Consider the following 12,924-nt stretch of genomic DNA (forward strand, 5'->3'; position numbering starts at 1 on the left):
TACAGATCAGACCATCCACAATGTAAGATAATAAACTACTTGAAATACAGGGATTATATTTTCAAACAAAGATTTTTATTTGATTTTAGACTGTCTGCAGCAGTAAAAGTGGAGGGGTGGGGGGGAGGGGGGGTGATCATAAAGCCATTGCAGGACAGTTCATTGACCTGGAGGTGAGCTACAAGCTCACACTGATGAGCAGTCAGCATTTTACTCACTGCTTGGGAACTCCATAAACGCCCGTTTTATGCAGGTTATTGCCCTCTCCCTCGTAGCCTATTGTAGTCATCATATTCAGCCTGTGTCATCACATGCAGATGAGGGAGGTGGCGAGAGGTGTACAGTATATAAAACAGGGAACAGTCTTGGTCTCAGTACCTTGATTTTCCCTCAGCTTGCCTCAGCATCTCTGCTCTCACGCCTCCACACACCAACACCACCAAAATGGCCTTCGCTGGAAAATGGGAAACTGAGGCCCAGGAGGGATATGACGCTTTCTGCAAGCTGCTTGGTGAGATAGACCGAATCTAAAACTCCTCGGCCAAACATCACATTCACTTTACTTCCCCACTTCTGTCCTCTCCAATCGTCTGGACTAAAACTTGGGCTATAACCTCACACCTCACACTTGTTTCCCCACTCTAGGTATCCCGGATGATGTCATTGAGAAGGGCCGCGACTACAAGCTGATCACAGAAGTCACCCAGGACGGCGATAACTTCTCCTGGACCCAGATCTACCCCACAAACGCCAAGGTCACCAACACGTTCACCATTGGCAAGGAGTGCGACATGGAGACCATCGGAGGAAAGAAATTCAAGGTAGGAGGCAAAGGATCCAGAGCTTTTTCTTTAATCTTATTCAGTCTTAAAGTTCCAGCTGTGCAGGGATAGACGTATGCAAGCATGGAGGTGATTCTAAGCCCAGCAGAAAGGGAAGGGGAGTATGAATGTACGCTGGTCCCCTGACTGATTATAACCTCTGTGTTTCCAGGCCACAGTGCACATGGAGGGAGGCAAGCTGAGCGTGACCTTCCCCAACTACCACCACACCTCTGAGATCAGCGGAGGCAAGCTCATCGAGGTAAACACATACGCTGAGGCTTTTAGTGCTGAGAACCTAGCGTGGTGGTGACAGCAGTTATTATACTCAACGCCCCGCAGGGATCATTAGAGTCATAAATGTTATATTTCGGCAGCCGGGGATAGGCATTTACTAGCGCTGTGTCGTGCAAATGAGTGCATCTTAACAAGCGATTCTGTCCCACATTTAACATTTAGAACCTGAGTCAGTGGGAGATAACTCTCCAATTTGTTTCTAAATGCTACCTATTTGCAGCTCCATGCGTTTCCATTCCAATTTCTGCTTTTCCAAGAACTTTTCAAAAATGGGAACAATATGACGCAAACTAAAATGCATATAGTTATTACAAGTGAAATTGTTCTGGGAACTATCACAGTCAGCCTTACCATTTGGAGCATCAATCAAAAAAAAAAAAAATCAATCTCTTCTGATGACATATTTTGAAGTATAACAAGACACTGCAATAACAAACCCCTTGTTTTAATAATTTTCCACTTTTTCTGTCTCTCACTAGACCTCCAAAGCCGGCTCTGTAGTGCTGAAGAGAACCAGCAAGAAGATCTAACTGCTGACTGGCCTTTGACCTCTTAAACAGTTACAATGGAGACCTCAGCTACTACTGCGAATAATAAATCAAAAATATGACACTTAAATAAACCTGTGTTTCCGTCTATACTTTCCATAGTGTGTGCATTCTATCGTATAGGATCATACTTTTATAAGATAACGTGTGATTTTATAGACATGAAAAGGTTCAGCCACTTCTTCTTTTGAAATAATAAGGGTTTATGCAAGAGTCAGTGAAAGGCTTTTGATTAATGCTACAGCTTAAAGGGAGTCAATGGCAACAAAAGTAGAATCATTAGACTTTAGATTTTGACTCTTAGGAATATGCTTAACTCAAATGAGTTAGCATGGGAGCCCAATGAATAGGGTTGCAACGGTTCCCTGGACACTATTTAGGCCTCATTTGCACCAAAATGTACATAGCAATGTACATAGAAATAGCAACGGCCGTTTAGTGACGATTGGGCTGTGCTGTAATCAGCTGCTTCAGTAAACTTCAAAGTTTTTGATAACTGTCCTAACGCTACATACATATATATATATATATATATATATATATATATATATATATATATATATATATATATATATACCATATCGATGGTCACGCAACCTGCATTGGACACATTCATACGGGACACTGTTTGTCGCTGTTAACAAAGACTCCAGCCTGCAGTTTAGTTCATACACTTTTAAACCAGGCAATTATAAAGTTACATCCGGCTTCATGATCACAGAAAGTCTCTCTCTCTCTTTTTCTCTCTCTCTCTCTCTCTCTCTCGCTCTCTTTCTCTCTATCTCTCATAAAAATCACATATTGTATTGTGTCACTTCTCAGCGGCAGTAACATATTGTACAATAGCTGCCTGGGTTGAACTCTCTTCAGGGGTCTGTCTGACAGGGTGATCGGTGCTCAGACGTCAATCCTTAGTTTGATTCAGTACAACACTCTAAAAACCTTCTAGAACAACCTCATTGTTTTCAATAGAAAAGCTCCGACCTGCTGTGAGTCACATAACTTTGCAGGAAGTATTACAGTGCGTCAGAAGAGCAGCAGCAGCTCCAGTGCTCCGTCTGTGTCGACACAGGATGTGTTTAGCTGCACAGTGAGCCTGCGTTTGGACTTATACATTTTGATAATTAACAGATAAAAACCAAGTAAAACCTCTTCCACGCCACACTCTCAGTTCTACACACATAGATCCCAGTAAAAACGAGGGAAAGCATTATATGTTTCAACTTTTGAATCAACTCATGGTTTTTAAAATACCAGATTTTAGGGCGTGCTGCAGCCTTCTCAACACCTCTGCTTTCTGTGTCAATGCAGAACGGCCTTCTCAAAGACCCCGGACATCTCAGAGACTATGGGATGTTATTTAATACGGTTACAGGAAGAAAGTTGAAAAATACAAACTCGTTCTGCTTAGCAACTTTACAGGTGGGGGAAGTGTTGCCATGTGGGTGATTCACTCATGATTTACTCCCATCAAAGTCAAAACAAGAGTGTTTCTCAAACTTTTTTGAATATTGTACCCCCTTTGATTTGCTTTTTAAAGCCAAGTACCCCCTAACCAGCGCAAAACATTTTTGGTAGAAAAGAAAGTCTCTATGAAGAACATTTAAATGCTACATTCCAATTGTTTAGAATCCATCACTTAATTCATTCATTATTATAGTATAATTATTTTAGGAATTATTCATGGCATATTTTTAAATTAGCATTTTTGCAAAGAATTCACGTACTCCCTGCAGTAATCCAAAGTACCCCTAGGGGTACACGTACCTCCATTTGAGAAACACTGATGTAAAACATGTACATGATGTATTCCTCAATCGGAGAACTGCTCTGCTGCAGTTCACTCAGTGCTGCCACTGGTGGATGGAAGCTATATTACACCAATACCAGAGATTACTGAGACATGTTGATTCCTGATCTTTGCCAAGTCGTACTAACTAATCTTCTCCTCTTGACAGTCATATAACTTCTCTATTTCCACTCATCTCTTCTCCTACTCTCATTTTTCGGTTATCCTTTCTATTCATGTCCTCATCCTTCTTTCCCCTGTCTCTCATCTGCTTTTTATTTCCCTACCCAATGTTCCTCATCTATGGTCTATTTTCCTTTTCTTGCTTCTATTCTCCAATTCTCTTCTGTCCTCTCCCCTCATGTCCTCTCCTCCTTGTCTCTCTCCACGTCTACCCTATTTCTCTGTGGCTTCCAGCCAAGCAAATAATCAGTTAATTAACCAGCTCAGTCCCAGGATCTTTGTAGCAGCTCTCAGAGGAGCACTGCAAAGGCTCTCATGTCTCTAAATTTACAGCTTCATTGAGTGGACTGGAGTAAGGTACAAATCTTTCTAATAAAATTGCCAGACTAGAGCCTCAGTGCATGAGTGTGTATGTGTGTGTGCTGGCCTTGACTGAAGAGCCGGTGACTCAATAGCTCCCTAATGAAAACAAAATCTCTGTTTTTTGCCTCTAAGGTGGCGATTGTTTTGGTGCAATAATGAGAAGGCCCCTCTTGCCAGCACCGATGTAATCAAGATCTTACACGTCTTGAAAATTAGGGTTGGAAGGCAACAAGCAAGGTGTCATGTGAGTATGTTTGTGTAGCTCGATGCTGGTGCAATCACTCTGCAATATCACTTCCTTTGTCCTCACAGACAAACAGGCCTAATTTCTTATTTTCAAGGCTACTGTTTCTGATTGGCCATTCTGCCTCTTTCTGATTGGCCTCCATCTAGGCAACCAGAAGTGGAGGAAATTGGCTTGTTAACATCTCCATGTTGCGTTTCTCTTTCCGGTTTTTGTTTTTGTACCGTCAAGCACGCTTGGAGCCAAGTCACAATATGAACTTGAATTCCCCAGAAACAAGTTAAAGGTCCCATGACATGGTGCTCTTTGGATGCTTTTATATCGACCTTATTGGTCCCCTAATACTGTATCTGAAGTCTCTTTCCCGAAATTCAGCCTTGGTGCAGAATTACAGCCACTAGAGCCAGTCCCACAATGAGTTTTCCTTAGGTTGTGCCATTTCTGTGTCTGTAGCTATTGAGGAGGAGAGGGGGGGGGCAAGGTGGATAGTGGGGGTGTGGCCTTGACCAACTGCCACTTTGCTCGTTTGAAAGCCATGATGTCTCTCTCTCTCATGGGTGGGCCAAATTCTCTGGGCGGGCAAAGCAGAGAAAGGGGAGGTAACCTTGCTCCTTATGACCTCATAAGGAGAAGATTCCAGATCGGCCCATCTGAGCTTTCATTTTCTCAAAGGCATAGCAGGATACCCAGGGCTCGGTTTACACCTATCACCATTTCTAGCCATTGGGTGACCATAGGCAGGCTGGGGGAACGCATATTAATGTAAAAAAAAAAACTCATAAAGTGAAATTTTCATGCCATGGGACCTTTAAGTTACAGTTTGTTTTTATAGTCCACCTACTTTGGCAACTTAGTGTACAGAAGCACCAGCATATTTGTCAGTAAGTTCACTTAAAGTAAACCTTAGTAAACCTGCCAATTGTCAAACACTACTCTTTAATTTAAGTGTGTTAAGGGTGTAGTAGTTAGCGCTGTCACTCACAGCACCTTAGCTGGGTCAAATCCATCAAGCGTCTGTCTCTGCTTGCTGGGTTTCCTCAGGATGTCCGCTTTCCTCCCTACGGTCCAAAGACATGCAGCTGAGGTTAATTGGAGACTAAATTGCCCACAGGTGGGATTGCAACAGTAAATGGTTATCTGTCTGTTTTCTGTTCTGCAGTGTTTTTTTGGTATCAGCTTGGTCAAGGTTCCAAGGGGGCTGAGCCGATACTAAAACGTGGAGTTAAAACACTCAGGGCCCGATGTACTAACGCTTTTGCGCCCACTTCAGGCGTATTTGTTTTGCAACGTGCGCGTAAAAGCATGGCGAGGTATGTACAAACAGGCCGCACTGAGGTAAAAGCGCAGACTGCCTGTTGCGGGAACTGAAAATGGCAAATTGCGCTTTTCCGTGTCATGCATATGCATTCATGGGAGGGTCAAGGGGAAAGTGGGAGTTTTCCATATAGAGATGGGAGGGGAAGAGTAAAGTGCGCCTAATTATGTATTCCGCGGTATGTACAAAAACCTCCTGTGACAGCTAGCGCGCCTCTATTTTGTGGTGAAAATTGTCCGCCTCTTAAAAGCAGGTGTAAACCAGCCGCAAGCGGGTTTCCTTGCATATGCCTCCTGGTGAAATGGCAGCAGTAATCCGAGCAAGACGAAGATATAGGTCAAGGAGACGAGCTGAACAGATTTTTGCCACAAGGATCACACTTTTTCAGTTGAGTGAACACGAAATTATTAAGCGTTACAGATTAAGCAGCCATGCAATATTACAGTTACTGGAAGAAATCAGAGATGACATTGAATCTCCGACTCAGCATTCACTTTACATTCCAGCAGTTGTTAAACTCCTCGCTACATTACAAATATTGGCATCAGGATCATTTCTTAAACAGTCATAGCATCAGCAGTGGGAAGATCACTGTCTGCACTCAGCCATATCATAGCACCAGTACTTAACGCTTTGCTACAGCTAGATTACGGTATAGTGGGTGGAGAAAGGCGCTGATTACCCGATGAACTGCAGGTTTGGTAAATACGACGTAAGCTGAAGTATCACAGCGTGCGCTTTCTGCGGGTTGGCCATGACGCAGATAACGCTACGTTTGCAAATGTACGTACATGAGGATGTCAGAGAGAATCGTAACTTGAATCATCACCTGCTCGTCAAAGGAATTTGCACAAACCTCATTTCAAGTACACCCACATTGGAGAGCATTTAAAAAAAATATCCATTTCAGCTTGTGTAGAAGGAAGGCCAAAGTGGAAAAAAATATGCCTTTTTTAAAATGTTGACATTATGATGAACATGGGTCAGTACAAGCCCCCCAACCTCTACACTACTGCATTTAACTCCAAGGCTTCTCCACATGTCTGAGGTGATCTGACCCTAAGCTGTTGGCACTAAGCTGTTGGCAGCAAGGAGCCTTTGCTATTTTGGCCCCTGGACTGTGCAACAATCTCCCCCCCACCCTAATAATGCCTTCTCAAAGTCATTTAATTTTCTTTTTTTAAATCTTAGCTTTTGGAGCTCTACAATTTCCTCCTATATGTCCCATTGTGTCTTCTATATCTTTGATGCCTGCTCTTGCTCAATGTAGTCTAACCTTTCCTTGGTAATTAGTAAAGCACTTTGGTCTGCTTGTGTTTGCTTTTAATTGCATTTTAAGTTTTTGAAGAAACAATTTGCACATCCAAAAATTCTTCTGTACATGTGCGTTGGATGATAACATCAACTTAGAAACAAAGGAACAAATCCCGCATTCTGCTCTTTCTATAGCATCAACTTTTATTTAGAAAAACTTCAAGTTTCGCCCATCCGGACCTTCATCAAGAGTATTTAAAATAACAAACACAACCAGGCTTAAATACATTCCGCCCCTCCCATTCTGTGTCCCCCCAGATGTGGGACAATAGATAATCACTTATCAATGGCAGTGTCTCTCAATCAACACGTGTCACTGGACTTATTTGAAATACTCTTGATGAAGGTCCGGTGGGACCGAAACGTTACTTTTCCTAAATAAAAAGTGATGCGACAGCAAGAGCAGAGTGCGGGATTTGTTTCTTTGTTTCTAAATTGCATTTTCAATAAAATGGCTTTATGTGACTTAGTCTAATGATGGATTTGATGACCTGTGCAGACTGCAGCCCGCCTTTAACCCGGTGCATTAGATAAGTTTATCGGTGTTTTTTGCCCTCAACAGCTCCTTCCGGGCAGCGCTGCCTGGAAGGCACTAGGTTTAGGCACTGGTTATGGTTATGGTTATGGTTAGGGTTAGGTGCCTTGGAGGCAGCAGTCGCAGCGCTGCCTGGAAGGAAACATTGGGGGAAAAAACACCATAGAGCATTAGATAAGATCCAGCTAGCTCACTGCAACCCTGAACAGTGTTGTCCTTCGGGGTCACAGGGACCCGTTCAGTTTATTTGACGTTTTGTATCGGCCTGGCGTTGAGCTTCGGGTCCCCGGTGATCACTCGCCTCATCTCTTCCTCCGGGGTCTCTCGGCAGTTGACATGAAATGAAAAAGGCCCCGGGGACCCCGAAGCACAACGCCAGGCTAACACAAAATGTAAATGAACTAAACAAGTCCCCGTGACACGAAGGACAAGACAAGGGTTAAGCATTTTAGTGAACGAACGGACAAATGGATTACGACCTGGTGAAACAAAGGGGTGTCATTTCTTGTACTTTCTCACCCTAGTGCAGCAGTGTGGTCAAGAACATTGGTTTGGCAGAAGACGAGGAGGGTGATTCTGGAATAAAGAAGTGTACTGTCAAAGATGATTGTACAATTCAGTCCTTCATTCACTTCTATATTATTCAACCATACATTGAGTTCTACATCCACTCAGGCTTTCAGTCCTACATTCACTCCTACAGTCAGTCCTTGCTTACAATCCTGCATTCAGTCCGTCACACAGCGTTGACAGAGGGGAGTTAGAGACAAGGAGGGAGTAGTTGCAGTAAACAGTGTTGGAACTTCGACACAGAGAATTACATTTCTGTGTAGTTGGGTATGCACAATACATTTCTTTATTGAATGTTATAAAATGCATTTGACAGTTCTTAGTAGTAGTCTAGTAGAGTATCGATAAAAAAACAATCAATCAACAATCCTTTTTATTATGAAGATGATGTGTTCCGTCACAGTTCATCTTTGGCCATGACACTGACTTTAAGTAGCTAACTTATGTAATTAACGCTAATAAAATCAAAACCACTATTGATTTATGGGGACATTTGGGTACAAAGAGGTCGCATGGACAGAACATTTTTGGTTTTTAAAGGGGTCACTGTTGCAGTGACAACTCTGGATCAAACCCTGTTTCTGATTTGAGCACATGTATTGTTCGGTGCAGATTCATTAAAGATATGGATTCATTTATGAATAAGATTCTGCAAGATTTGAGTAGAAGAGACCCTGGTGTGAACATGGTATTCCCTCAAACTGCTGGTCTTATTTCTTGTCAGCCAGCAAGCTAGCCGGTCATCTATTCATTCATCTGTCCATCCATCCAGAGAGGCTGACTCCTCGTGCCCTGTAGCCCAGGAGAGGGCCTCTCTCCGGGGGACAGTAGCCGGCTTTGTTCCCCTATCAGGCCTCACATTCCCCAGACCTGCCCTGGTTCCCTTACATGCCTGCTCTGTGGGCAAGCAGGCCAGCCAGCCTGCCAGCCGGGGAACCAGCATCCATCCAGACAGCCGGTCAGCCATCCAGCCATTCATACATTTGAGCGGCTGACTTCTTGTACCCCCCTGGCCCAGAACAAGGCCTCTCTCTGGGGGACAGTAGTCAGCTTTGTTGCCCCCCCCATGCCTCACATTCCCCAGACCTGCCCTGGGTCCCCCCTCAAGGCACAGGGCACTGGGAGGGCCACGGGCCTCTCTACGCCCCCATTTTCCTTTCTCTATCTGATATTATCGCTCTTGGAAACAACCCCCCCCGAACATCCCTTTACACAACCACCACGACCACATCTCTCTTTATCTGAAGGCTTTCTCTCTCCAGCCCTAAGCTTTTACTGATGCCCTTTCTTGCTCGCCTTTTTTTCACTAAGCCATAAAACTGACAGTTAACAACCTTGTCTCTCCTCTGTGAATCGCTTACATCCCCTTCTCTCTCCTCCACTCCCACACACTCTGTATCACTCTTCTTTTCTCAAAATCCTCTCCTCCCTAATTCAGTTTTGTTGGTTCGGTATAATCAGAGTGCCTATGTACAGTATCAAAAATATACATAGATATCATGCCTATAGTTATAAATATATAAATCCCCTAATTCTCTCTGACCCGTTTTAAACTTTTTCTCTTGCTCTAAAACATTCTAATACCTAACAAAAAGTTTTCAACCTGAAGTCAGCTTTCCAAACGGTGCTGTAATGCAACCTCAGCACCATCCAGCTCACCTTATTTTCCTCGCTTGCTCAACACAAAACACAAAAAAACCTGATCCAGCGCCAGTGGCTGTCTGTACCTACAGCCCACTTCTATTCAGTGAGGAGACGGGTGGGGGCGTAGGCCATAATTAAAGATGGCGTCCTTGTCGTCACACAATGGTTCTGCACAGAGAAGGCTTTTATTGCATGTATTTTTCTCAACAGGAGAGTGGGCAGTCTACCCTCTGTGAACATTTAATTGGTTTAACAGCTGGAGAGGAGGAGGAGGAGGGAGGGGGGTCCAATGGAGGAGTGGAAACAAAGACATGGAAGAAAAGTGTGAGTCACCGGGAATTTAAATTTGTTGTGTCTGATGTTGATAAATTTATTGTGCATCACAGTAGAAATTAATGATTTGCAAGCCTGTCACCTCCCATCGACACACTGTGTTGGTAATCATCCAAATTGTTGGCAGGTAACATTCTCCCCGCGGCATCATTGATATTATTATTATTTAAAAAAAAATACACAGAGAATAAGAAGTGAAAGGCAGTGCTTTTTTTGTTTCAGTGTTTTTAAGAACATACAGTACGTGGCCAGGTTGGGTCAGTGGGTAGAGCAGGCGCACGTATACTAAGAGGTTTATGCCTCAACGCAGAGGTCCAGGATTCGAACCTGACCTGGGACGGTTTCCTGCATGTCTTCCCCCTCTTTCTCACCTAGCTGTCCTATCAAATAAAGGTGGAAAAGCTCAAAATATAATATAAAAAAAAAAAACATACATCCATCATCCATTTGTCTGTGTGTGTGTGTGTGTGTGTGTGTGTGTGTTGAATGACTCTGTAACGTGGGTGAATGCGGATGCTGACAAGTGTCTTTGTCTGTCCTCTGCCAATAAATGAAAACTGGAGCAAAGCCTTGGGGCAAGGTGAGGCCATGACGTTCCTCTGGAGGTTTTAACTAATGGAGATCCACTGTTGGGTTGGAGGGCCGGCCCTCGGGGGCACGGTTGGGGATTAAAATGTAATCCACTGCACACATTACCACATGCAGCCTGCAAATTGCAATCTGGGGTGTAAGTGGCCCGTCTACTCACTCACTCCACGCACCGGAGACCACATCTCTCCAGTCCTCCACTGGCTCCCCATCCAACAAGAATCCAGATCAAAATATTTACTCCTTATCACCTACAAAGCTCTCAATAACCTCACCACCTCCTGCACCGTCGTAACCCCACCGAACCTGGGGGGGACAGGGCCATCTCCGTTGCTGCCCCCTCCCTCTGGAACTCTCTCCCCCAATACCTCAGACTTTTTACATCACTGCTCACTTCAAAACCACACTCAAACCCCATCTCTTTAAAGCTACTTTCAATATGTAACCAAGTGAGCTGCCTAGGCTGTTTTGCTGCACCTTTTACATATTCATTAGGGACCGAGCGCCGACAGCGGCGAAGACCCTATTGAAACTGAAGGAATTATTATTATTACGGCAAATGAATTGCCTTTTTGAGGGGCTTTACATATTCAAAAACTCACCAAAATTGTGATCGCCGCATCAAGTCTGGTGAAAATGTACGTATTTTAAGGGTTTCGGGAATAGGCGCCCCCTACAAAATTTAAAAAATTTAGCCCCTGCAGTACGTTTAGCGTAGACTCACGAATCTTGGTACACATATGTAGCATGTCAAGACGTACAAAAACGTTCATCGGAACCTTATCTATACCCAACAGGAAGTCTGCCATTTTGAATTGAATGTTCGAAATTAGTGCGATTTTGGCCATTTCCACGTCGTACTTTAAAGAACTCAGGAAGTGGGTGTAACTTGAGTGTACATTGTCCAATTGGTTTGAAACTTTTCAGGATTCATAAGAGTCCAACCCTGACGACATATACATGCCGATATTAGCTCAAAGTCATAGCGCCCCCTAGTGGCAACAGGAAGTAGGCCTGAAAGTCAAGGTCCTCCTAGAGATTTCATCCGATGAACTTCAAATTTGGTCTGTAACATCCAACACCTTAAAGATGAAAAGTTATTAAAAGAAAAACTTTTCGTCAAACGGTGTGGCCGTGGCGTGGCGGCCATTTTGAGTGTTTAGCGATGAACGAGAAAGTGGCTGTAACTACAGTGTACATTGTCATATCTGCTTTACATTTCCCACAATTAACAAGGGTCCAGGCCTGAGGACATATACAGGCCAATATTGACTTTTGGTCATAGCGCACCCCCCCTCCGCTGGCAACAGGAAATCCGACTTCTATGACAAACATCATCCGATTTACATGACACTTAGAATGTGTGGTCTACTTGTGATACTGAGCCACCCCCTATACTTTAACCACACCCATGTACTCAGACCACGCCCCTTTGATTACAATTTTAACCGTTTAAGGTAGAGTCTTGTGTGAGGTGTCATTGAACTCAGCAGAGAGTTCCTTCTTCAGTGTTGATGATTTGGCCCGCCCCCTATGCTTAAGCCACGCCCCCTTTCATAACTGGTGACCCGTTTAAAGGTACAATATGTAACATTTCTGCTTTATGAGTTGTGTTCTTACACTATTCCAAATGTTTCCACCAAATGTCAAACCCAGAGAAATCTGTTATTTTATTTTCAGACACAGCACGTTTCCTTTAGTCGCCCGTCAGTGGCGTCATATAACCGTTCACCCTCAAGTTACTCTAACTTCCGTCAGAACACTGGCACCAAGATGATACGTTCAGGAGTAATTGTAAATCATACAATGCCACAGAAAAAAAATACTTGTAACCGTAATACTGCTTTTTTTTTGCCATACAGCATCATTTTGTGATTAATTACATCCCACTTTTTATCACAGTAATACAACAGAGACCTTATCTATTTTGTAAGTTCAATATCGATACCAGCTTAACAGCCAGTAACCCTGACGCGCGCAGAGGCGCGAAGGCCCTTCCAACGCTGCTTGCAGCTTTAATCTCTAGTTGTTGTTGTTATTCTGATCTTGTTATTGTTTTTGTCTTTACCTTGTAAAGTGCCTTTGAGTACCCTTTAAAGCGCTATATAAATTAAATGTATTATTAGTAGTATTATTAGTTCTGTACTTTTACTACCCCTTCATTTTGCTATTATTCTCCATCTCATCTACTTTCATTGGAGTGCCACATTTTAGTACACTTTTACATCTCTGGTGTGACTAAACAGAGGCACAGGCACTAAACCCCTAAGTATCACAACAGGCTCTGTAGCTACTTGAAAATAAATCAGAGTTACATCAGATCTTATTCAGCGCAAGTGGCAAATGCAAAGCAAGCAATAGACAGTCAACTCAATTTGGC

At 43.4% G+C, this 12,924-nt stretch overlaps 1 protein-coding gene across 1 annotated transcript; it reads left to right on the forward strand.

Annotated features, from left to right (window-relative positions):
- Positions 1-394: 394 nt before the first annotated feature.
- On the forward strand, positions 395-1,716 carry fabp6 (fatty acid binding protein 6, ileal (gastrotropin)). Its single transcript, XM_028593598.1, has 4 exons — positions 395-511; positions 646-821; positions 994-1,083; positions 1,598-1,716. The coding sequence occupies exons 1-4, from the start codon at positions 445-447 to the stop codon at positions 1,646-1,648; spliced, it is 384 nt and encodes a 127-aa protein (XP_028449399.1). The 5' UTR covers positions 395-444; the 3' UTR covers positions 1,649-1,716.
- The last annotated feature ends 11,208 nt before the right edge of the window (positions 1,717-12,924 follow it).

This window comes from Perca flavescens, chromosome 12 (genome assembly GCF_004354835.1).
Source record: "Perca flavescens isolate YP-PL-M2 chromosome 12, PFLA_1.0, whole genome shotgun sequence".
Classification (NCBI taxonomy): Eukaryota; Metazoa; Chordata; class Actinopteri; order Perciformes; family Percidae; genus Perca; species Perca flavescens.

Coding starts and splice junctions, on each gene's coding strand:
- fabp6 (XM_028593598.1), top strand. CDS start 445: ATGGCCTTCGCTGGAAAATGGGAAACTGAGGCCCAGGAGGGATATGAC. Junction 512..645: donor CGCTTTCTGCAAGCTGCTTG/GTGAGATAGACC, acceptor TCCCCACTCTAG/GTATCCCGGATGATGTCATT. Junction 1,084..1,597: donor GCGGAGGCAAGCTCATCGAG/GTAAACACATAC, acceptor GTCTCTCACTAG/ACCTCCAAAGCCGGCTCTGT.